The sequence below is a fragment of the Cupressus sempervirens genome, chromosome 5, assembly GCF_028749045.1.
Source record: "Cupressus sempervirens isolate cs-2001-9-10 chromosome 5, ASM2874904v1, whole genome shotgun sequence".
Classification (NCBI taxonomy): domain Eukaryota; kingdom Viridiplantae; phylum Streptophyta; class Pinopsida; order Cupressales; family Cupressaceae; genus Cupressus; species Cupressus sempervirens.
Window position 1 is genome coordinate 625,605,175 of NC_143122.1, and position 27,296 is coordinate 625,632,470.

The following is a 27,296-nucleotide window of genomic DNA, read 5'->3' on the forward strand; positions in this document are numbered from 1 at the left end:
CAAATAAGCAAAAATGGTGGTTATGCCTTTTAGACGGCCCATTAATGTTATGCACCGTCATAGATACTATGCTTAATCAACCTACTTATTTATTGGATGGCACGGTAGCACATGCATTTTTAAGCATATCTTGTTACATTTACATAGATTATCTTGTTATTTAGTGTGCACTGTTTTTCAGTCATATCAAACTTTTTGGTTGTCTTGCATTCATTTGTTAGTTTCTTTTTCATATCAATTAATTGTACTCTTATGTTAGCAAGTTTAGTATTCCATATGCTTAAGACATTTTTTGTTACATAGATTATTTTTCATTTAGTGTACATTGTTTTTCCATTCATTACACAAAATTATTGGCAATCTTTTGTTCATTTTTTTTGAAAGAAGCATTTTATTACCAAAAATAAACAATTACAAATATATGACAGCAGATACATGCTGACGGCTATAACAGCATTAGCTATATTACAAATGATCATCCGAATTATCTTTCGTTCATTTTCTTCTTCACATTAAGAAAATTGTACCCTTATGTTCGTATATAGTTCAATAAAAACTGTACTCTTATGTTCGTATTTAGTTCAATAAAAATTGTACTTTTATGTTCGTATATGGTTCAATTTTCTTGTGTTAGATCTTTTTCTTAGATTGCCTTGAAAAAAAGTACACATTATCACGTGTTGTCTTTACTGGAACACTCATCAAGTTGTTTAATAAAATCATCCATGTATCGCTTTAATCATTATAGCATTTATTAAGCAATCTACATAGGTTGTGTAGTCAACCACAGTTTTATTATTATTAAATTAGGTAAACATGTTCACTATATTTACATCTAACCATTGCATCAATTATTAAGCAATATACTTAAATCGTGTAATCAATCACAGTTTCATTAAATTAGGCAGACATACTCATCATAATAGTTTACCTTTAATTTTTGTAGCATTTATTAAGCAATCTACACGAATTTTATAATCAATCACAGTTTAATTAAGGCATACATGTTCATCACAATAATTTACAGCATACATGTTCATCATAATAATTTACAGAGGTCTTTTGTTACATTTAATCAAAGCAATAAACAACAATGTTTTGCACTAAATGACATGTAACAACTATGCATGGCATCTCAAAACGATCATCATGTGTGGAGACACACAAGTATGCGCACAATGGTTTCTGGTAAAAGATACACATCAAAAATCACCACTAAAACAAAATGTAGTGTACAATCATAACTCATCTCATCAACCTGTAGATATGGCTTGCAAAATATAGAGGAATGCTAAAGAGATGGCATGGATCATGAGCGACTCCTAGAGCCACACGTCATCTCCATCCCCTCAATAATACTTCCAAGCCTCGCCACCTCTGACCTGAGCTCAAAATTCTCACAATGCAACTGCTCCTCCAGAATGCCTCTTTGCTCCACCTCAGCTCGTAGAGCCTCTAACTCTGCTCTCAGTTGTGCCACGGGCTCAAAAAAATCCTTGTGTCTACCTGCATTATGTTGTAATGCCATGACTGTCATACACTGGTCTTTGTGTGCCTGCGGAAGTGACCATCCATGTTACGACATTGCTCACAAAGTCACGCCATCCCCGTGTGCCAACTGCAAGAAAGTGGGAAAGCATGGAATCAAACATACCATCATGTATAGCTAAATCAAAACTAAAAATACAACGTATGTATCAATGTTTATTTACATAGCTTCTCACCTGGATCTCCCTCTTGCCAATCAGGATCAACCAAAGTGGTCGGAGCCTCGGACAATGTAGTTGGGGACATGGTGGCAGCAGCCCCACTTGGCTGCCTATCCTCATGATGACTCTGTGCCCCAGCCGAAGAGGGTAGTAAAGATGACATGCATACTTTGGACATAGCTCTCTCAAGCAATGCATCATCATCATCCCCTCTCTCCTCTGCCCACTCCCCACTGAGAGGGGTAAGTGTGTCAATGAATGTGTGAGTTGTAACTTTGAATAAAAAGAAAAAATACATTTCAAAAAAAATCTCCTCTATGTTCTTAATTTAATGTGTTATCAATTATCACTAATCCATTAATGCCTTTTTATAACAAACAGCCAAATATGGTCTAGAAAGGGCAAAAGGAATGAAAGCCTTATATCTTATTGCTGCAAGCGGATAGTGAGTGTTCATAAAATATCACTACCACTTTAAATTTACCTTTAACCAGTGAGGAAAGCATACCATTTCTTAATGAAATTATTTACAAAGTACCTTCAAAGTTTGCAGTCAAACTCTAGTCTATATTGTATCTTGACCAATGAATACAAAATTAACTAGATGGGCTGATTTCAAATTTCTGCAACATTCATCAATAAATTCTGCTCAATACTCTATGCAATGGTTTCAAACATCAAATAAACTACAAAAGTGTTTACCTAAACAAACATTTGCACTAAAACTTTGGTGCTACAAGAGTATTTATTCACTTTAATGTTCTTTCTAGAACATTTTGGAAGTAGATGGTTACTAAATTGACCATGGCAAGCAAGGGAAACAATTATGAACTGAGGGTCCCATCATTGGAGGATGAGGTTCAAAATATGTACAAGAGGAGAAAAAATAGATTTTGAAAAAGCAATGGCTACAACATTTTATCTAAAGGGTGGAAAGATACCAAGTACAGGACACTTATTACGTTTGTTATGGCTTCTCAAGTATAGTCTATAGCTGATCTCTTAGAGTCAGTTAATTACTCCAATAAAGTAAAAAATACTACAGCCATGAGTAGCTTGTTGAACGATGTGGTGATGAAGGGCAGAGTGGATAATTTTATCTAGATCGAAAACAAACAATGCATGTACATAGGTGGCAGCTAGTGAACAGTATCATCTATGACCCCACGAGAATTCACCCTATTAAGAGTGTAAATATAATATACTAGGAACAGGTGCATGACGAAGGACGGCTCTGATACCACTTGATGAAGGTATGCACTGACGAAGGGCCACAACACCCTTACCAACTCACAACCAAGAATGCAACAATATGAAGACGATTTTATTATACTTGAAAATCCAATAGTAATTACAATAACATTTTTGGCAAGATCTCTCAAGATCCAATCCAAACCCAAGCTAGTCCACATCCACACTCTGGTAGAAACCTCCGAGATCTCAACTTGTGCTCGCAAGCCACCAAGAAACCTCCTTGTTTCTAAACCGCAGTCACTAGCTCTTCTCACAAACTTAATCCAAGATCCAAGTGTAAACTGCCTCACATTCGGCGCTTTGTCCACAGACTCAGGAAAACTCACTCTTCACTTCCTCCTTCTCTTTCACACCTTCCAACTTTCACACCTTCAAGCTTTCCTTTCAAAGCTTCACCTTCCCAAGCTACTCCTTGAGCTTCTACTTCCCAAGCTACTCTTTGAGCTTCTCCTTCTCAAGCTTCTCCTTGAGCTTCTTGAGCTTCTACTCCTTGAGCTTGATTAGAAATGCTCATATGCCTTGCTTAAATAGGCACTTACCACCCAATGCATGACTTATCCACAACCTTCTAGAATTCCTCCACAACCTTCTACAACTTCCACAACCTTTTACAGCTTCCACAACTTTCTACAATATTCATAACTTTCTAGAATTCTACCCACACACCTCGATAAATGGAATGACAACCATTTATTTTTTTATTTTTTTCTATTATGCCACCTATGCACCTCGAAAATAGAAATCCTCTTTTTCTTTATTTTCTCCTTTTTCCCCTTTTTTTAATTTTTTATTATTTCTCCTCTAGTTTTCGTCACTTTCTCTCTCCTCCACAATTTTTTCTTTTTTTTTTCCAATAATTTTTCCATGCAAGATGCTCCTGCATCAGACTCCCCCGATAGATAGAAAAGTGTGTCCCACACTTTGACGCCAAAAAGAAAGATCTACCACCATCTTCATTTTCACCAAAGGTTTCCACCTCAATAGGGGCAACAAAACCACCATTCAAATCCTCCACACCAGCATCTCAACCATCCAGTCAACATGCTCATTCCCAGGAACAAACTGAACATAATGCTTGAACAGAAAACTCTCATCCACATCAGCAACTAGTGAATTCACACCCATAGCAACAAACCCCACATCAACAGCCACATGTAGATCTCCATCAACACATGCCAAACTCTCAACACCAGCAACCTCATTGCTCACAACAAGATGCTCTGCAAGATATAAATCACCACCAACATCAACCAAATCATCCATAACCAAATGCTCTGTAGTCTCCATGTCAAACTCAACCAATTGATCATGAAAACCAACATCTGTCCCAACATCAATAACATTAGGAATATCTTCAGCAACAACCTCTAGTTGCTTTGCAGGTTCTGCATCAGGCTCCACAAACTGATCAGCAAAACCATCCCCTTCCACCTTGACCTTCTTAGCTTGATCAACCAATCTAGCATCCAATCGAGAAATCATCTTAGAAAAATTCCTCTCCACTACATCATGGATTTTCGCAATCATCTTAGGGTCCAATCCTCTTGGAGCCATCTTCCAAGATCTTTGTAAACCCTCTGCAACAAATCCTTCCCACGCTCATTGTGACAACCAAATTGTTTGCAAGTCAGATCGCAACCTGCCACCTCGCACGAACAATCAGGAACCACATCACAAGTCTAGGACAACGGATTTGCAATCCACCAACTCTCCACAATCATGCCTCAACAAGTTCAGTCTTCCATCTCCGCATCAATCAATCAATCTGCATGTCCTCCCAAGGTCCTAGTGCAAACTACCTCAGCTTCGGCGATCTGTTTACACGCTCAAGAACTCCCACTCTAATAAACTTCACCCAACCAAGGTCCTGGTACAAACTGCCTCACACTTCGACGATCTGCTTGTACACTCAAGAACTCCTGCTCTGATACCACTGACGAAGGACGGCTCTGATACCACTTGATGAAGGTATGCACTGACGAAGGGCCACACCACCCTTACCAACTCACAACCAAGAACGCAACAATATGAAGACGATTTTATTATACTTGAAAATCCAATAGTAATTACAATAACATTTTTGGCAAGATCTCTCAAGATCCAATCCAAACCCAAGCTAGTCCAGAGCCACACTTTGGTAGAAACCTCTGAGATCTCAACTTGTGCTCGCAAGCCACCAAGAAACCTCTTTGTTTCTAAACCGCAGTCACTAGCTCTTCTCACAAACTTAATCCAAGATCCAAGTGTAAACTGCCTCAAATTCGGCGCTCTGTCTACACACTCACAACTCCATCACAATCCTGCTGTAAACTGCCTCACATTCGGCGCTCTGTCCACGGACTCAAGAAAACTCACTCTTCACTTCCTCCTTCTCTTTCACACCTTCCAACTTTCACACCTTCGAGCTTTCCTTTCAAAGCTTCACCTTCCCAAGCTACTCCTTGAGGTTCTACTTCCCAAGCTACTCTTTGAGCTTCTCCTTCTCAAGCTTCTCCTTGAGCTTCTCGAGCTTCTACTCCTTGAACTTGATTAGAAATGCTCATATGCCTTGCTTAAATAGGCACTTACCACCCAATGCATGACTTATCCACAACCTTCTAGAATTCCTCCACAACCTTCTATAACTTCCACAACTTTCTACAATATTCATAACTTTCTAGAATTCTACCCACACACCTCGATAAATGGAATGACAACCATTTTTTTTTTTTCTTTTTTCTATTATGCCACCTATGCACCTCGAAAATAGAAATCCTCTTTTTCTTTCTTTTTTCCTTTTTCCTTTTTTTTTATTTTTATTATTTCTCCTCTAATTTTCGTCACTTTCTCTCTCCTCCACGATTTTTTATTTATTTATTTTTTTTTTCAATTTTTTTTTCTTTTTTTTTTTCCAATAATTTTCCCATGCAAGATGCTCCTGCATCAGTGCATTTAAGTTCTAGCGATATCACCAACACATAGTAACTCGAGGACGCCTCCCCCCCCCCCCCCCCCAATTTTGCCCCACACCCTAGAGATAGGGATGCACCCGGGACTCTATTCTCCTGTCCCCAACGATGCCACCAAATTCCACCACCTCGGCTGTCATGTCCCCTCTTTAGCTCTGTCTAGCAGTGACATGAGAGTTAGCCTATTATGGAGTCTTGTAGGCTAGCAATGGTGATCAAGGACTTAGTCAGGGTTTTCAACATCCGGATTTGGCATTATAGGCAGTACTAGATCAATTGAGAGCGGTTCCTTGATTTTAGTAGGCAGTTCCTTGATTGTAGGAGATTCCTACCTTTTAGGAGCTGCTGACATTTCCAGAATTGAGTTTCTATGAGATCACCCCCTGGTCTCAATTTCAGGAGATTTGGGTGTGTTCACTATTTTTTAAGATTATCCCTAGATTTGAGGGTGTTACTGCCAGTTGGCCTAGGTTGTCTGACATCAGTGACGGGGAGGTGACAAACTCGGTTTCATGTTTTAGAGGTGTTTGGGTTGTTCCTTGGCTACTTGGGAAATATTTTAATATATTTAAATATTTTCCTAAGTTAGCATTTTAATCATTTAAATAAGGCTAAGTGTTTAGCCATTTTGGAGTAATAAGGAGTTTTCTTGCTCCATTTGGATTGATTTGCCTATGTGTGATAGCTCGTTGGAAAGAGCTCAGTTTCTAGTATTTGATTATCACTTGTCGGGACTTATTTGATGCTTCGAGCTATTTGTCATTAATAAAGTAATTATTTCCTTCTATTTGGACATCTTTATTGGGAAAATAATGTTATATTATGAAGTTCAAATGAAATCCACTTTAGGGTTTTTTTAGGGTTCAAATTACCTTGGAGCAGGGATATAAAGAGAAGGCAACCTAAAGATGAGGATCTTTATCATTTTGTCAACCTAATTTGGACGCCATTGCTCTGGAAGAGCATTCCTCACTTAAGACGCAAACCCTAGTGTTGAGAGCAGATTTGTTGGAACGTAGCCCTCAACAAGATCAAATTTGAAAGTTTTTATGCATACAGTTTGATCACGGCAGAGGATCATTTCTAGTATTGCAGTCACACTTTGTAGGCAGTCGATTTATTGGGAAGGTGGCCACTTTGGTTCAACCTGGCTTTTTCTTATAACAACTCGCTGGAGGAATTCTAGAGTGTTTATTTGCAGTAGAATGGAGTTGTTTTACTGCAGCAGCTTGGACTCTATCATTTGAACTTGTTTGGTTGTAGCTGGTTCCCATCTTCAACTGGCGTCAACCTTGTTTGAAGTACATCTGTATTGGTACTATTCTGAAATAAATCAGACTCTGCTGGTACGGTTTTAGAATCATTTCCAAAATAGTATGTATTGCTGCATATGATTTCTATCACTTCTATTTTATCAGTTACTGTTATTTATTCATTGTAACACCTATATTCTGAAAAATACAAAAAGAAACAACCTTCTTCTACAACTTCTGTCTATCTGTCTAGCTCTATAAGATCAAAAAAAAATCTACAGAAAAATATAATTTATATAATTAAACAAATAGTAGCAGCAAAGCAAATATCCATTGGGATATTTCATCGGCCCAGGATGGGGGGATGTCCTAGTGTTGACTATTTATGTTCACTATTTGATGTTCCAATTCAATGCAATATTCAAATATTTACTCTTTTACATCTTTATATCTTATATTGCAATAAATCTTTTCATAACTAGCATTTTAAGTACCATATGTATAGTTTATACAACCCCTCCCTTCCCCCGCCATCGTCCCCAAATTATGGCCCCTCTATCCCCCCGTTCCACTGTCCCCCCATCCCCTAGGGCTGTGTAACTATGCACGAACATCATAAAGAATTTAATTCAAAACAAATAGCATGTGGCTCCTTACTGCTGTTCTGCTAGTAAATTTAAACGGGCAATAGAAAAGTAATCTGTCAAAGTTAATTCAAATTCAGGAAAAGATTGGAATAAGTAAATTCTGATCCTCTAGAAACTTGGATGGCAATCAAAATATTCTCATCTACACCATAAGCCTCTCCATATTCGGATATTCCATATTTTTGCCAATGAATTTGCTTGTTAACTCAATGCATAACAGCTCACAAACATAGGAATGAGAAAACAGTATAGTCACATACTTTCAAAAAAAATAAAAATTAATTGACATCATAGCCCTCTATTAAAAAAATATGGAAATGGTTCTCATATGTTTAATGGAAGTGCTCTACCCATATGCTTTCTGTAAGACCTTAAGCCCTTTTATGGACACGGCTATGCTCCAGACAAAATGCACCTTTGACCAAAAATAAAAAAATAAAAAACACAGAAGATTTTCCTGAAATTTTCAGCATTTGTTCTTTCATGATCTGCATGTTTTGTAATCAAGAACAGCAAAAAATTTGAGAAAAAATCACTGTATTTTTGGAGATTTGGGAAAAAAAAGTTTGACTTTGGTGCATTATGTCTGGAGGATAGCCGGCGCCCTCTTTTATGGGCCTCATGTGTAGGAATTTGGGAAAGAATTAAACTAAGGAATGAATTAATTTACTAACTTGAGAAATTAAGATTTAAAAGGGGGAACCCTTAAAGCTCAAAGAATTAGAAAGAAGAGATTTTATATGACATAGGGTTAGTTTTATTCATGGTTACAGGGAGACCCATCTCCCCCCTAAAAGTTGTGTCTAGGAGACTTTTTGCGTCTCCGGAGACCTCAAAAAAGGTTGGAGACTTCATGACAAAGTCTCCTAAAGTTTCCCAATCTCCTAATCCAAAAAGTGAAGTCTCCCCGAAGTCTCCTGATAAAATATAAATGTAAAATATAATATTAAATAATTATATATAGTTTAGCCCTCATTTTAATGTTTTTAATGCAAAAATTAAGACCAATAAGATACAATACTGTGATTATGTGAGTTTTGAAATATTTGACTCTATATTAAGGTGACATTACTATTATTATTTACTTTAGTCTTTTAGTTTTATAGTATTACTATTTACAAATTTTGTATTTAGTATTAGACTCTTTAAACTATTTTAAAAAAAATTGCCGTGTCCAAGTACCCTTGTCTCCTATTTTTGAAAAATTGTTGTACTAGTACCAATATCGGAGACCTCCAAGTCTCCCTGTCTCCTTGTGACCTTGGTCTTATTTGGTTTAACTTGATTGTTAGTACTTAGTAGGGAAGTTATTAAAAAATACAATTATTTTAAATAAAAAATTATTTAGCATCATGCAAACAATATTAGATTTAGATATTTTTATTGTACTAGAATGAGAATTTAATTGTTTTTAAATAAAATTCTTGTTATCAACATGTATATTTGTCAACTTGTAAGTTATATGTACATAATATTGATTATTTGATTTGAAATTATTCGTATTTTAAGAAGTGAAGGAAAAGGTATTATATTGCAGTTAGTAGAAGAGAAAGATATGCATATTTTTGTCCTCAAACATTATCTTTTATGCATAACTTTCTTAGAAATAGAAATAAAGGAATTTATGTATTTTTTTCCTTCTCTTTTATATTATGTACATGCTGTAGTAAGGAAGAATAGGCATTTTGATTTTCCTAACCTATCTACCAAAGCACTGCCTTAATTATGCTTTGGCTAAACCTATTGTTGCATGTTATGGTGATTACTCCATGCCATATCACTCTGTAGATGCTACATTGTTGTATGAAATGTTAGATAGGACACAGTGTTGCACTAGATTCCATCCAACCTCCAGGTTCTAGTTTGCCAGATTCTTCGATACAAGGTTGAGCACTCAACCTTTCACGTTGAGCAACTCCAAGGAGCTAACCACTCCAAGGCTAGATAGGAAAAGCACTTATTCCTATATGAGTGTAGCAAGTGGAGAGTAGCCAAAGGCTAAGGAGGTGGGACTGATGTATAGTGTCACTTTATGTTTCACATGATGGAATAACCCTTTGATGGTCTACTTGTATCATTATTATTTGATGTAATCAACAAATTGGTCAATTTGGTGTACTAGTTATGTTATATCACTCCATGTATCAGAGCTTTTGTAAAACTTGTTCATTAAGCAATATAATTTCATATCAACTTGGATGTTTGCGCTATTTTGGAATTATATAATATGTGGATTTGAATACCTTACACAAAGAGACTTAACAATTTGTAACAAATAAAGAGAGTAAAACTCCTTGACTGGAGAGACACACACACAATGAGACTTAACAATCTATAAAAAAAAAAGAGATTAAAACTCCTTAAATGGAGAAACACATGGATATCTTCACAAAAAGAAAACAATCAAGAACAATCAAGAACTAAAATAGAGAAAGGACATAATTGCTATCAAGATCTTGGTTGTTGTTGAAGGAGGGAAGCCTGGTTCCTTTCATGGAAGCCATGATAGGATATGATGATAATTGCTCCTTTGTGAGGCCTCGCCCCGACCCATCATAGCACATCTAATACATTTCATTTTGACACATTATGACTCGATATGTTGAAAAATTATCTAATTAACTGGACATTATTTAAAATATTTTATGTTGTGTGATGCTTTACTTTAAAAATGCTTAAATAGGTTATTTGATGTTTATGTGTAGACATGCATTACGATGATGTAATTCAGTAAGGGCCCATTCATTTGTCGGCATAAGAATAGACAATTAGAATGGAGAATTAAAATAGGAATGGAAATGTGGAATGAGAATGGATAAGAGCAATCTCATTCTTGTTTGGTTAACCTAATATTTGATTGGGAATATGTTACTCGCTTGTTTGGTTGTACAAAAATGGAATAGGAATAAGGTGAAGTTTTGTATTTTTAAAAATAGATATAATAAAAAAATGTTTTTAAAAAAAAAAATTATTAAAAAAAAAAATTTAACTAAAAAAAATTATTTTAAAAAAAAATCAGATTGGGAAGGAATGGCCCATTCCAATAACAACTATTTTTTGGAATGGACATATGCTCATTTTAGGGGCAAAATTGGAACATGTTTGCCTATTCCCTATTCTGATTTGCGGTACCAAACAGATAAAACATATCCTATTCCTATTCTAGCAAACAAACGGGCCCTAAATGATTCAAAATTATGACTATGTTGAATACTTTAATTATGCAATTAGCAATGATCTCATGTGTTTAGAAATGAAAAAAAGCTATTTAAATGAAGGTCTTATGTTTTGATCAATGTGATTATGCAATTGGTTTAAATATATGAATGTGATGTTATCGAACTAATGATATTCGAATTGAGTGTGCAGAATAATTACCCATGAAATTTATCAAAGAATCGGTAATTGACCCTAAATACAAACTGTAAGACTAAGGTTGAATCCAATAAAGTGATTTGAACCTCATTGTCAAGTATTTTATTTGCATCGTAATCTAAATGTGTGTATCATTATGTATTTTGTAAGGTGTTGAATGTTACGTAATAGTGAATCTTATGATGTCACTTGACACTCATAATATGTATATGTGTATTAGCATGTTAATTAGGATTGACAATATAACCTATTACCCGAAGATTGATTATGTTAGTAATCTAAGTTAATTACCCTAATTAGGGATTAGTGGAAAGGATTCATCTTTAGGGTTTTTGGAAACCAAATAATTCAAGCCACTTGTATAGGTCATAAAATGATCCTAGAGGCCAAATTTAATGTAATCTAAGTGCCCAAGAGGTATGTGTATGAGTTGAGGACCTTTTCCACCCTTCTAGAACTTCCTAATAGCATTTATGACCCCTAAAATATCTCATTTTCCCTTTAGTGCGAAAATTGACCATCTCCATGAGGTTTGTCAAGTTTACACTTCTCCTAAAAGGTTGTCTTGAAGGTAGGAACAAGTGGGAAGAATATAGAAGGCTTGAGTCAAGTCTGGAGTTATGGCCATTTTGGGAGGATAAATTTAGAAGCCTCTTTAGTGGCCATTTTGAGAGTTGAAGGTTGTTCCCCCATTCTCTACATTTAGAGAAAGTCAAGCTTGGAATTGAGGAGGAAGAAGGATATAGCTCATCTCAAAACTCCATTGCTATAACCTTTGTGAAGGTAGGATTCTTCATGCATTGTTCACTACTTGCTTATGTAAATCTCTTACATGTGTGTATTTTGTGTTTGTGTTGTAACATGTGAGGAATGGGTTATTTGTGGGTTTTCTATTTGCTATCCTTTCATGTTTTCCTTTTGGTTTTGTTGGGAAATCTATGAAAGGTGTGTTGGCATTACTCACCCTTGGATAGAGCAAAAGTGGCCATGTACGAGAGGAGAGCTTAGTTGGACTCCGAGTTAGTGCAGAGTCTCTCCTCATGTTGAGGAGAGGGAGAAAGTAAGGTGTTATGGGCCCTTACTTGTCAATACAAACTGATTTTGTTTTGGGGAGATAAGAAGAGAAAGGATGAAAGTTCATTGTGATTTATTAGCCTCGGAAGAGGCATATGATTTGTGTTCATGATTGACATCTCCTACTTGGAAAAATCCACCTTCTCCCTAGTCTTGGTTCAATATGGAACCTATTGTGCATACCTTGGATGGCATTTGTTTATTGATTGTGTCATTGTGATTGTTCTGATTGTCACCCGATCAATTATTGGTTCTCCTAAGCTCAGGGAGTGGCCTCACATCGAGGCCTTGGTTGGGAGGTGAGCTCTCCATGGTTGTCTTTATGTATTTGCAGATTGCTTGGATGGTATCTTGAAATGGAGCAAAACTAGATATAGAATTGTCATGGTGTCCTTGAGTTCATTGTTATGGAGACTTATCTTTGTAGTGATTCCATTGAATCTTGTTATATGTTATAACAAAAAAGTTGGTTTTCTATTGGATCTATTGGATTTCAATCTTCCTAATGTAGTTATTATTGTAATAAAGGAAAATATGATCCTGATATATAAAAATTTGATAGTAGAAATGAGAACATGTTAAATGAAATTCATTGTAAATATCTTATAATTGATTAGTATAGGATGAATGCAGAAATCTAGTTGTTTCACAATTCACTTCTCGTACCCTTGAAAATTCAATTCTAAATGCAAAATAATCGTGTTATAGCTATTGATGTTATATAAAGCTATTCAATTTGATTATGACTATGTTCTATAGGAAATTGGATTTGAATGAATATTACCTTATATTGCATGTGTTATAAACTATTTAAAATTATTCCTAATTTAGATGCAAAATTTAACATCAAAACTATTCCTACAAATCCATTCAAGAAAATGAACAAAACATTATTACCCTATGCCATGTTAAGATTTCTATAAAAAAAACCTAGCACTTGGATGAGAAAAGAAATCACATAATTTCCATCTATTTGAGAGCCAAAATGCTCTCTGGATTTTGCATGGAAAAGTTTTAATTTTCTTCTAGTAACAAAGGATATTCTAATAAGATTCCTTTTTAAAATCCTTTTGGAAATCTTATTAAATAAGAAATATATAAATTTTAAAATAAAAATCAATTTAAATACACCTATCTTATCCTACACTTATATCTTTCTCCCCTCACCTACTAAACCTTATGTAAATTAAACCACCCATTTATATTTTTCCCAACCTCACGTCTGCTCATGGAAGAGTCAACGAAAATGATAACCATTAATAAATTTTATCCCTAAAAGTCTACGTACCCATCTCCCTAACACCCCACCTACCCACCCAACCCACTATCCTATTCGCTGCCACCACTTTCCCATGCATTAAAGGTTGCTACATTCCCTTCCCTCTATCATGTGAGCTGGCGAAATTGCCCCCCTCATGCATTGATAACACGTTTACCCATGCAAGAATATGTTATGGCACGTTGACCTTGGGGAAGAACAAGGGAATTAGGATATTCCATGTGTTTGCAAACGTGTCACTCCCTCCTTCCACCCAACTCAAAGTTGCATTAAAAAATCTGCTAACACTTTCCTCATGCCTCCCAAGCGGTTAGAAAGAAGTGGGGGGGGGGGTGGGGGCGCGCAGCAGTCTGACTTGGGATTGTGCTCCAAGGGTCATGTTAGACCTTGGCTGATGCCCATGTTGTCCTAGGGAAGAGGGAAGGCCACTTGCCAAGTGGCCAAGGGTGGAGATAGTATAAGGAGTATAGGGAATAGGTTAGTTAGAAGAAAATAAGAATAAAGGTAATGTCAGTTTAGTGAAGAGTAGAATATTTATTTGGTAATTTTATTTAATTATTATTGGGTTAGTTTAATTTAATTTTGGATAAATTATATTCATATCTTGTCTTTTAAATGGTGAGTTATAGGTGCATTTTCTTTAAAGTAGAAGGGATTGACTTAGTAATTATTTTATGGTTAGAAGTTATATGTTGGGGTTTAGATATTAAGTTTAAATATTTCAATGGACTTTTGGAATTTGATTTTCTTTTTTATGATTGAATTTAATAGATTTAATGAAGTTGGATAAATAACTAAGAACATTCATCTATTGGGGTTAGTAATAAGGCTAAATCAGATTAGGGTTGCAAGTAGAAAGTTACGATAGATAACTAGGGTTAAAGGTTGGATTGATATTAAATGTTGATTTAACATATGAAATTATATTATATTAGTCAAAAAGTAATTAAATATTGCATTTTAATGTTTGTATACATTTACTTAAAAGATCATTTAATTCAGATTGCAAGGGTTATAGGAAGGAAGGGGTATTGAAGGAATCATAGTTTGATTACCTGACCGAGGTGAGGGATATGATTGAGGGATTAAATGCATGTCATGAATAATTTGATAAATCAATATTTAATGATTTTAACTAGTTTAAAAGTTTGTTTTGGTAATGGAAATTAAGGTAGTTAGACAAACTTTCTTAAATGCAAAATTGGTTCACCTAGGAGATTGAAATGGCACACCAAATGAATATAAGATAACTTGATAACCTAACGTATCTTATGAAATTCAATTAACATAATATTTTGAAATGCTAAGTAGTCAAGTAAGGTTGACCCAATCAATAATTAGGGTTTTGTCAACCCGAACTCAGTGTTCTTATAACACCGTTACTTAGTGATTTGAACCCCTGCAGTATGGTTGAGATGACAACTCTGCATCTCATTGAAGAATAACCGAAACTCACTTTTAATCCTTTGTCAACTTTCCATAACCCTTTCAATGTAGTTTGTATTAACATAGTGGATTAATTTAAATAAATACAAAAAGGAATTTTATATATATATAATAAAATAAAATCGTGTGTTTTTGCCCCGATATTTTGGGCATGCCATCCTTGTAGTTTGTGAATTCATGGACTAATAGAAGGGTGGCGATTAATGGCATTTTGTTTAAGTGAATGAGAAAATAATAGCTATAGCTATGGGGCTTTCCATGGAGGGAAGGAAATGACAGAAAATGATGAAGATTTCGAATGAAACAAGCCTGAAAAGATTCTTCAAGGAAGATGAAGAACCTATTAGATACAGAGGGGGTTTTCGCTAGGACAAGCTTCCTGAACCCTGGAATGAGGTATGTTTGGTAATAATGTAGTACCTAACTTTAAACGAAAGATTTAGGGTTTGATATTTTTGCCATTTCCCTTTATTGAATCATTTTCGTAATCATGATATTATATCTATTCCCTTTTTACTCCACAACCTATAAGCTACTATTATAGAAGTTGGAGAGAGAAAAAAGGAAGGTAAGAATTTCACCATTCTCCATTAAAGGCTCACTCTCCAACTATACAACTTTCATCTTGCCCTTTGCTTGCCTAGGTGTGTTGCTTAAGCTAATAATCAGGGCCACAGAATCCTCCTAGATTTGGCGGTTGGAGTAGTTACGGGGCCCCCACCCCTCGGCCTTCCCACTCTCTGTTGAAAATGTTGAATCAGTATTGAAAAATACTAAATACAAATTCATAGGTTTGAGTCTGAACTAGTGTTTATTCAATCACTATACCACAGTTCTATTCTAAAGAGATATAATCATTTATTGACTTTGATGGTCATATCTCTTGTTTGGGTCCTTATCTTATATTTGCTCCAAGGGACAAGGTCATAGACAGTCAAGTCTATTCACCATATGTCTCTTCATGAAGAGACACAATTCAATATTAAAGAGCGTTTATTAAGGAACCCGAACCTAATCAAGTGTGACTAGGTTAAACTAATCATATGTATAGTTTGATCTAGAATAAACAATCATAACCACGATTTGTTTGCTTGATCGAACATGATCCAAGAGAATAAATGCTTCAGAATTTATACTTAGTTTAATTATGATAGTTTGGTCAATTTCAAGAGCTCTTTCGCTGAAGTCAATAACAATTCTGATTATATATGTATGTGTATGATTGTATACTGGTATACATACATGCACATATGTATACAAATTTATCAGAACAATCCTTAATTTTTATTGATGCTACCAGTTCTTTAAGACTCCCTCTTAGCTAGGGAAGATGACCAAGTACGAACGAGTTTAGACATCACCTAACAAATGAAATCAAGGAGTATACAAAATATCAAGTCACATTACATTCATATATCCTAGTTATGGTATGTGAACTTACATCACGTCACATGATGTCTACCATAAAATATCATGGCATGTCCATGATTATTACGTCACATAATATCCACCATGATTATCTCATTAAGAATATATTGATACACAACTGATATCAAGTCAGCATGATATCCATCAATAAATCCAAGAGATATTAACTATCAAGACATTTCCATGAATATCAAGTCAGCATGATATTCGTCATGATAATGAACACTGTAAAGTCGTCACCTTACAATGATGAAAACAAGTTTACATTATCAAAAAGATTGTCACCTTACAGTAATGTACACAGGAGGGGGGGGGAGCATAAAGTCATAGTCATACACATCAAAATAAAAGATTTTACACAGAGTTAACATGGATTCTCTCACATGGTGTTGGCATGTCATCACACACATGACATTCACCTTGAACCATATCAAATGGTGGATCCACTATGGCTCAATCCATAGGGTGAAAATAATGACTTTCATCTCAAACTTCTCTCTCAAAAGAAAGAAAATGAAAGGATACAAATAATAGATCATTGATGCTGAAGTTCCTTTTCAGCTAAGGCTTCATTCTCCCGCGTTTCAAGCTGGTCCCAAAGTACACAAAACTTCACTTTAAGCATGAGGCTTGTTGAGAATGTTGGTCAATTGTTCTTCAGTGATCATGTAACTCAACTGAAAGTTAGAGAAACCATCTCGTCATGGTCTACTCCCTTTGAATCAATATCAACAAATGTAGATCCTTAAGATGCTCCCTCTGTGACAAAGACAAGTTCTACTCATATACTCCTATCATGAAAATATCTTGTTCCAAAGGACTCGTCATCAAGCACATGATTTATTAGTTTTAATAATCACAACATTGTTCACAAGAGCAACTTCCCATACACAATGTACTTGTCTGATTCCATAATGAGTGAATGTAATAAATTGTGAATCTATCCCCTCAATTGGCTACATCAGGCATTCATGTTGGTTTGGCTTCCTTCTGATATGAACATTTAGGTGCCCCAAGTTGTCATAGATAAACAAAATTTTATGCATGAACAAGAGTCCCACTAGGACCGAAGCCACCTTCTCAAGTAAGGGGTAGGCTCAAATATTAATTTCCAAAACAAAGTTAGATACCTTATTTGCACTCAAAATCAGATTGCAGGCTTCAGACATTTAGCATCCTCAAATTTCTATGTAATCTTTCTCAACAACAGATTACTGTGTCTTTTCTCAAACAATATATGTATCAAATTCCTTAGGACTAGAAAGGTATAGCTTAGAACATGACAACCTCATTTCATTTTTCACTCTGATATGGGTGTTAATTCAACAACTGAAAGCCCAATATCCATGAGGATGTCAGTAACTGCAGATAGCTAACTTGCACTGGTCAAGAGAAGTCTCCTTTCTCACAAATTTAATCTATGGAATCACACTTTGTAACAATAGTTGTGGCTAATAATGCCTCATGTGAATAAATTTTCCTCCAATGAGTTAGTTCTATAGCTGAGTTTTATCTTCTTATCCACACAGATGGTCGATTCCTGCTAGTTGACCCTATGAGCAGATGGAGCTTGCATAAGTTTAAGGGCTTCAACCCTAAGGAGCAACAACTCTTTCAACTTTAGCACCTGCTCAACCAATCTAGGTAATGGAACATTGGATTAATTATCAGAAGCACAAATTCAAATCTTGCTACTATTTCACATTACTCCAAACAAATATCTCTTCTCTCTAATACTGTGTCAAATCTCCAAATTTTGACTCACTGAAAGTTATTTGCCAATTATGCATATCACATCAATTCAACCTTGCTCTTTACATTTCGGATTTTAGTATCTCAAACACTCCAGAAACGAACTTCAAAATGTACAACTCAATTCATTTTCTTTAAAATCCAAACTTCTTTAGCTGAAGATTTAAACAATTTTCATCAGCAGTTCACAACCTCAATCGAATGAGACAAAATATATAGATCTGTTCAGTTTCAACTTCCATCGAGGATATACTATTTGTATCATTAGTTAATTAAACACTCCTGATAGCCGAATAATGTATATTACAAAACTCATTAAACACGTAATACTCAGCCCAAGTCGTCTACATACTCACCCTTATGCTAAGAACAATTCAAATGAGTGGTATGGGTTAAATTAATCGAAGCCCGCTTTAAAATATATTCTCAAAATTGGTTCCTTAAAGACATCAAGAATGTGTGTGTGTGTGTGTGTGTGTGTATAACAGCTCCAAAATATATAGTAAGAACTTCCTAGCTTGACAGATTTGTCTTTATTTGCACACTTATGGTAACCGGTGGCATGGGATCCACTGAGTCATCAAACTCTTCGACATTTATTAACCTTACTTCATTCAAATCTATCAAACAACTTTGATAGAAAAATTTGTCTGCAGATATATGGTCTCCAGGAAATATATACCGAAGCCATTCTAATTTAGATTGTTGTTGGCAAGCAAATATGACATTTATCACCGTTGGAGAACATTTTATTACTACCATTGTTTCCATATGCTAGCAACGCACTCATCAAAAATTCCAACAAAAAATCAATTCCTGTCATCAATGCAAAGATTATTCAAATTTTTATTTCCAGAATCGATTTTGCCTTTGTATTATCTTCTTTAGGTTTACGTGGATTGTTACGAAACTCATATCACAGGTAAATGTCACTGCTGAAATATGTGGCCTGAATTAAAATAAACTTTGTTTGCACAATATTTATCATAACACAGATTTTAAGGGCTTCAAAAATAGTCTGATCGGATCTTGCTTAGACTGGTTCTAAAGATCTACCTTCAAGCTGTTAGGCATTATAGAAAGAATGAGGTTCTGATACCATGTTCAAAATGTTGAATCACTATTGAAAAATACTGAATACAAATTCATAGGTCTAAATCTGAAGAGATATAATCATTTATTGATTTTGATGATCATATCTCTTGTTTGGATCCGTATCTTATATTTGCTCCAAGCGACACAATCATAGACGGTCAAGTCTATTCACCATATGTCTCTTCATGAAGAGACAAGATTATATATTAAAGAGCATTTATAAGGAACCTGGTCCTAATCAGGTGTGATTAGGTTAAACTAATCATATGCAAATTTTGATTGGGAATAAACAATCATAACCACGATTTGTTTTCTTGACCGAACATGATCCAAGAGAATGAATGCTTTTGAATTTATACTTAGTTTGATGATGATGATTTGTTCAATTCTCCTTTCTCCTTCTCTTCTTTTGCATGCATCCTGATGATGGATCACAGAGTGTGATCCGAAACGTTGATGTAAAAAATTGTTCACACAATCAAATCCAGAAAACAAATTAACATTGATGGATTGTGGAAATCTGATAGCTCTAAAAGATGATGATTTGGTCAATTTCAAGAGCTATTCCGTTGATGGCAATAACAATTATGATTATGTATGTATGTGTATGCATTTATAAGAGTTCATACGATGAACTAGTATACATAAATGCACAGATTTATCAGAACAGTCCTTGAATTCTGACCGACACTACCATTTCTTTAACACTCTTCTACCCCCTTTGGAAATTCCAAAAACATAAAAAATCACTAGGAGGAACCCAGGTTACTAGCAAAAACCCCAAAGTTGAAAATTCTATCGAGATTGATTGGGTGAAGTCAGAGAAAGAGATTGGGGGCGGTCGTAAATGTTGGTTTTTCAGGATTGCTGCACATGGAATAGCACTGCCTCTATGGTATGTGTTTTTCAAGTGCAGCGACCTCTTACATTTATAAATGGTTTACGACAAGAAGAGACATGTTAAGATTAGTAATTAGACAATAATTATTATAAGATTATACACACACACACACATTAATCGTCTAATGACTATTAATCATAATAATCAATCATGCCAATGAATCTCATGGTTAAATCAATCTGACTGAAGCTACAACATTAACAGTAGGTCGGGAAGACTTGCCAAGAGCCAAGCCAGGCAAAAACAAATGGCAAATAGGAATTTGGGTATGGATGAGGAAGTGCTGAATTCTGGAGAGAGTGAAAAGAAGAAACCAAGGAGGAAGGAGTATATTGGCAGAAAAGAGGAGAAAGAGGATGAGACCTCAGAATCAGACAAGGAGAATACTACAAAGAAAGAGAAGGTGAGAATAGGCTCCACTCATGTCTCAGCAAGCTTTCTTATGAACACCTTTGATTTTACCCTTGCTCCTCACCCGGGCAACCAGACTACCATGGACACCTCTCCGATGAGTGCCATCTCTCCTGACAGGACTCATAAAAATGGAAAAGACAAGGTTTTTCCTAACCTTACTGTGTTGCAGGTTCTGGACAAGGATATTCTTAAAGGGAAATGTGTTGATTGCCAAGGCCTGTCTGGTATTGTGGAGGGACCCAACTGCGGGATGAAAGAACTCAAAGCCCATTTCTCTACCTTAGATGAGACTTTCAAGATCCTGTCATAATTCGCCATAAAGGTTACGCACACAACGACAACCACTCTCTAGTCGCTCCTTCAAGAGGAGGAAGAATGCCTTGGTACGGAGGATTCAAAATAACTATATTGTTTCCTCCCAGACAATTGGGCGAAGGTGTTGTTGGCCAGGAAAGGAGAGGAAAAGGCCAAAAATTAGGCCTTCAGTTTTATATGTTTTAATTTTGATGATTTGTTTTTGTTGGTATGTTCTGATTTGTTATACTCTGATTTTTAAAAAAATTATGATCTGGTTAATGATAGTTGCGATCAACAAGTTAGGAGGGTTTTTTGTTTTTTGATATTAAAGTATAATGGTGTGATGTGATGTTAATCTAGTTGCTGGTAGTCTGTTGTTTGGGACTACCACTGTTTAATTTTAAGGGCCAGCCCCCTAGTTTTGGTTGCTTTAATATCAAAAACAGAGAAAGGAAACTTACTAGAAAGAAACTAAACTAGTAATTGAGCATTACAAGCTAAATGTAACGTTATTACTTTAATGAGGGGTGGATTGATTGCATACACACCTTGATCCTATTAATGAGGCTCTTTGTTGTAGCTATTGTTAAGGTGGTGTTTCACTGCATACCATTCATTTCCATGGAACCCAGATTGTGGCATCAAACTTTATTAAGCTTTAGTCATCAAAGAAACTTAAGATTTATATTTTTTGTTGATATAAAAAATGGAGGTTTATATGTATTCAAAAATTGAACTCAATTTTCAGTCTATGAAGTATATTAAATTTTTTTATTTTTTTTTATATCTATAAAAGACTGGTAATATGGTTTACAAATTCAAAAAAAAAAAAAAGGTTTTAAAGTACATTTTTAAACATTATTATATTTTTTAATGTTTGATAAAAATGTAATGTTATTGCTGAGTTTTTGCTCACTACATAAATTTTAACAATTTTGAGTCTTCTAAGTAATTCTTGGGTCTAAGTGTTAAAATTATGACTAAAACAAAAGGATCATATAAAGAGGCAAGTTATTGCTGAGTTTTTGCTGACTATAAATTTTCACAATTTTGAGTCTTCTAAGTAATTCTTGAGTCCATGTTTTCAAATTATGGCTAAAACACAAGGGTCATATAAAGAAGCGAAGCCTGATTCTAAATGTGGCTTATGGATAAACATACATAATGGAAATCGAGGATTTAACCTACCTGGGTGACCAATTCTTCGGCATTTAAATCTCAAGATTAAGGTATTGAACATCAAAAAAGAAATACCCAATATCCAAACCCCAGATAAAGCCTTAGACAAAACAGTACAATATTTGGTTGATTGCAACATCATGTGTAAGTTTATGGGCTTTTGACCAGCATTAGAAGTGAAGAAGTATTTGATGGGTCAAAATTGGACCCTAGCCTTTTGCCTAGCATTTAGCTTGTCAATTGAAGGCTTCTTTCAAGTGTTGTTGCAATCCCAACAAAACAAATGCCATTTTTTATAATGGATCATTGGCTCTTTATAAACTAAGGTCTGCACATTAGGTCTTGTTCTCCACTCTTTAATCTGAAGGATTAGTTCAACTGGAATATACTGATATGGTTATGCACTCAAAAAGCCTCCATTATAAAGGAATGAAGAAATTCTCAAATACATATCACAGGCTATGGGTACACATATCAGAATGGATAACTCAATCGGAAACAAGTAATTCTTCTTTTATGCTCAACTGTGTATCAGTATTGACCTTGGTCAAATGAAGTCATCTTTGCGTTTATAGAGATGAGATACTGACAATGAGAGTTTAAAAATAAGATGTTTTGCGTGTAGAAAATGATAATGAAGCCAGCAATTGTAACCCTTCAAGAAGGTAACACAGAGACTTCCCAAAAAGGTTAAATCTAAATTCCAGCCTACACAAGTTTGGAGACCAAAAAAGAAATCTTAGAGAAGCAGAGCAAGGCACTCTTCTTGTGAAATCATGGAAAGTTCTTTACAGATGATGTGAAAAAAAGTCAAAATAACAAGAAGCGGAAGAAAATGCACATTTTCAAACAACTGCCAAAAACACAGAGGTAAAATCCAAGTAAATTTGCACAAGCAAAATTGAACTGCAGAGCAGATCAATGAGACAGCACTAAGATATTAATAAAAGAATCCATCCAAAAGAGGATTCAGCTAAAGCAGTTTAAAAATATTGAATAGGTGAAATTCAGAAAGAACAGTCACTGATTCACAAATTAGAGGATAATTCTCCAGATGAGCACCCCATATTGACCCAGGTTATGAAACTTATTTTCCCGATGTCAGGCTATGTGGCCCAGGGATATTGACTTTAAGAAAGAAATCCTTTATATCCTCCATTTCAAGTTGATGCAGGAGCATCCTAAGCTTGCCTACAATCCTGCATGTTTGGAGAGATTTTGGTTAAGTGTTGAGGAGCATTGAGCTTGGATTTTGGTGGAGTTATGTTTTCATGGTTAGGGATGTGTTGGAGACACATTGGAGAACCTGTCCTCTTGATTCCATAGAGATTGAATGGATTGAGTTGAAATTTCAGTCATTTTACCTTTCTGCTGCAACTGTGTTTTTCTGGTTTCTAGGTGCCTGTTGCGAGGCATGTAACTAATAATCCTTAATGAATGAGAAGCTGTGCACTTCATGGATTGAAGAGGGCCTAGAGTACTATCTTTGGTTAAGGGCGCAAGTCCTATTTCATTGTAGGTTGGGAGATATGGCAATTCTCCCGGAGTACCGATTTCTGGCAGTTTTGCGTGACAATCTGTTGCGTGTGACTTTTAGGATGGATGCGCACTTTTCCTTGGGGAATCAGCCTTTGCACATTTAAGGGGGTTGTAGAGGACCTAAAGTTCTACCTACGGTTCGAAGCACGAGTTCTAATTCAATCAAAGCTAGGAGATATCGCGATTTTGCTCGGATATCAATTTGCAGGCATTTAATTGCTGTTGCAGGCCGACTTGTGGCATTTAATTTATGTATTTGTATTTAATTTGTGTTCTGGGCTGACTTGTGGCTTAGATTGGTATAAGTAGGGGCCTTGTGGAGTCTTTTAGTCATTGAGTTGGGATGGAATGAAGGATAGATGCGAATTTGAAGAGCTAGAGCTGCGGCTTAGAAACTAGAGGATCTCTTGGTGGACCTCCGGGTACAAGTGTGGATTCTTCTTGGTGTTCTTATCTAGTAGTGTATCTGGACTAGCTGAGATTGGTTTGTAAGTTGGATCTTGTTGGATCTTGCAGAACTGATTTTGTAATTGCTGTTTGTATTTGGCCCCAACCTGGAAGGCCTTACAGCTGGGCATATTGCATGTAATCAGTTATATATTTATGAAAAAATTATTGTGAGTTGGTATCAAATCTTGCATTGTTGCTTCTTCTTGTTGTGTTTCCGCTGTGTGGTTATATTGCTGGGGGCTAGGACATCTTCTTTGGGGATTCTCCTGCCTTGCGCTGCGTCACAAGTTTGTGCTTAAATATACTTTCTAAGATATTTTAATCCTCTTGTACTTAACTTTTCATTACCATTGTGGCTACCATATAAATTGAGTGTATAGCCCAAGCTTATTAGGGTACATTCAAGTATGTCTAGGTTACTCGTTTGCTGAAAAATATACCCAGTTGCATAAGCACAGTGAACAATGCAGAGGACAACAGCCATTGTGAAACTGTAAAGGACCTTTCAGATTTTTTTATTTTTTTAAGAATGTCGCCCAAGCTTTCCTCAAGCTATACTTAAAGCTTCCTGAAACCCGGCACTAGATGAACCTCCACAAGAAAGAGGAAGACAGTGTATAGAAGCAATTAATAACAAAAAATACCAGACTTAGAGCATTTAATGGTAATGGGATGCTTTTGAAAGAGAGAAACAGAGGTTCAAATCCCACTGCGTGTTGAAACTTGAGACAGCCTACAACCCAATGGACTCCCCACTGATAATATGCTTAAATCTGTGGGCACCTCTCACAAGACCCCAGGCCGGAACGAGGACTCCATGATTTCTGTAGGTAACCATGACCAAAACAAGGACGATCATAAGCCCATCCGAGAAGAGCCCAGGGACAAGCTAGGGCTGCATGATTTCGGTATGTAACCTCAACCAAGAAAAGGGAATGATCAGGAGTTCCAGAATCACGAAAGTGCAGAATCCAATCTGAGGTCACCGCCTAGTTACGCTCAGCAGATTTTCTTTTTAATCATAAGATACCTCAGAATCAGGAGAACACGCAATCAAAACGAACGACACTCTCAATTGCGAAGAAATGCATACTAAATTCCAAAGCAAAGCCCCAAGCGGAAGCAGAAAACGTAAAACATGGACCAATTGTGTAAAATTTGGCATTAACCACTCAAGCAACTGTCAACACTTGTTGAATTTTAGCAATGAAAACCCCTCACTCGAGGCAAAGGAAGCCAAATCTTAGAGAAAGGAGAATTTAAAGGATACAGCCATACATACATCCGTCTAATATAACCATATCACTAAATGCAGTACAAATTGAAGCCAACGATTCTAAAAACAAAACGGAACAAAAAAATTAAAAATTAAAACCCCTTACAAGGCTCTTCCAAGGGCATCGATGCGTTTGCTGTCGCTTTCATTATATCCTCCCCGACCACTCGAGCGGTTTTGATAATACCCATGTTGCCCTCCTTTTCTAGAATTGTATCCTACGTAATTCTGCGATGCAGTCGAATTTCTGCCATTAAAACCCTGTCTAAAACCCTTGTTCCCAGCAAAGCTCGAAATTTCGTCCCTTTGTTTCTGCTTCGACACTAGCTGCGACGGCCACAAGCTTACGGTTTCTTCTTCCCCAGAATTGTGCGAAGGCCCCGTTTCTCCACCACCTGATCTATCCTCAATTTCAGCCCTACTCCTCTCAGCTCTTTTATCCTGCACCACTGTAAAAGCATTAACTTCAGTTAGCTTCTGGTGTTTGTGTTCTCCCGCCCCACTTTCCCCGCCATCTGATCTCTCCTTCCCAAGTTCAGCCGTACTCTTTCCAGGTCTCTTGTCCTGCACTACCTCAGAAGCATAACTTTTGGTCACATTTTCATGGTTGCTTTCTCCCGCCGCTAAAACCCTCCTTTCCCCTCCTCTCGCTACAAGGTGAGAGCTTGAGCCGCATGGAGAGAAATTCGAAGTAGAAACAGTATTATCATTATTATTACCATTAGTGCTGGCCTCAGACGCTTTCAAGGCCTCGGCTTTGGCTTTCCGTGCATCTTTTTGTGCCCTGGTAAGCCTCGGCATGGCTAGTTGTACTCTGCACAGATTGACAACTCTGAAAACCGAAATTTTGGAAACTGAAAATTTTGGATCTGAATTTTTTTGTGTGGATCTGAGTAAAGTTGCAGATACAGCAGAATACAACTGAAGTTTCAAAACGTTTCAAAGTTGACGGCTCTCGGAGAAATTTCGACTGCGCTTTGTTCGTGTGAAGGTCATTTCCCAAACCAGTAAAAAGTTAGCTCATATGATTTCCAGAGTCTCTTTATAAAGGGTTTATGCATCAATTGTGTTTTTTAAATAATAGGAAGGAACTTTTAAATACATTAATTAGTTGACGGGATATTAAATCATTCATCAGATGTAATTTTATATACTATACAAAATATGTGATTGGGTGTTAGAGTATATAATCATTTAACAATATTTATTAAAATTTACAAAATATAAAGTTCAACATAAATAGAAACATAAAGTTCAAATTTTTAAACAATTTATTAATTTTGAATTCTCTTACTTTCTATAATAATATTCTAATTATACATTCAACTAAATTAAATTTATTAAAAATATATAACAAAATAAAAACTTATATTTCATAAAGTCAAAACAAATATGACACTTGTTCATATATATGTATATGTGTGTGATACGCCAATAGTGAGAAAATGTAGTTTACATGTAAGATACCTGACTACGTCTAGTTTGTGCCATACATATAATAAGAAGACGGTAAAGGAGTATAAACAACAAAAATGCTAGGTTGAAAGTTGTTATTTTGACATAACTAACAATTAAATCCAAGATAGTTAAAGTCGTGCATAAGAACCATTGAAGGCAATAAAAGAACAACTCAAGAAAGGAATCAATAACTTTATTTCAAACTTTGCATGTTGATGACCATTTTTTTAATATCTTACAATTCAAAATATATGCAAATACAATTATTTTTATTTATTTATTATTATTTAAAAATTATGATGAATGATAGTATGTGTACATCACCTAAAGATCACATCTTTGAGAATGTACGTGGGCATATAAAATATTTAAGTACACCATTTTAAAAAAAACATAAATAATCTACAATATTTGAAATTACAAAGTCTTGGAACCTCCACAAACATGGACCCATTGAAAGCCATGCGAGATACAAGTAACATATATGTAATTAAAGTTGTGTAGACGAAGAATGATACCATT

At 35.7% G+C, this 27,296-nt stretch overlaps 1 protein-coding gene across 1 annotated transcript; it reads right to left on the reverse strand.

Moving 5' to 3' along the window:
* Positions 1–988: 988 nt before the first annotated feature.
* On the reverse strand, positions 989–26,386 carry LOC149557453 (uncharacterized). Its single transcript, XM_089832109.1, has 3 exons — positions 25,423–26,386; positions 1,725–1,942; positions 989–1,618 (listed from the first exon to the last, which is right to left on the reverse strand). The coding sequence occupies exons 1-3, from the start codon at positions 26,115–26,117 to the stop codon at positions 1,512–1,514; spliced, it is 1,020 nt and encodes a 339-aa protein (XP_089688235.1). The 5' UTR covers positions 26,118–26,386; the 3' UTR covers positions 989–1,511.
* Between the last annotated feature and the right edge of the window lie 910 nt (positions 26,387–27,296).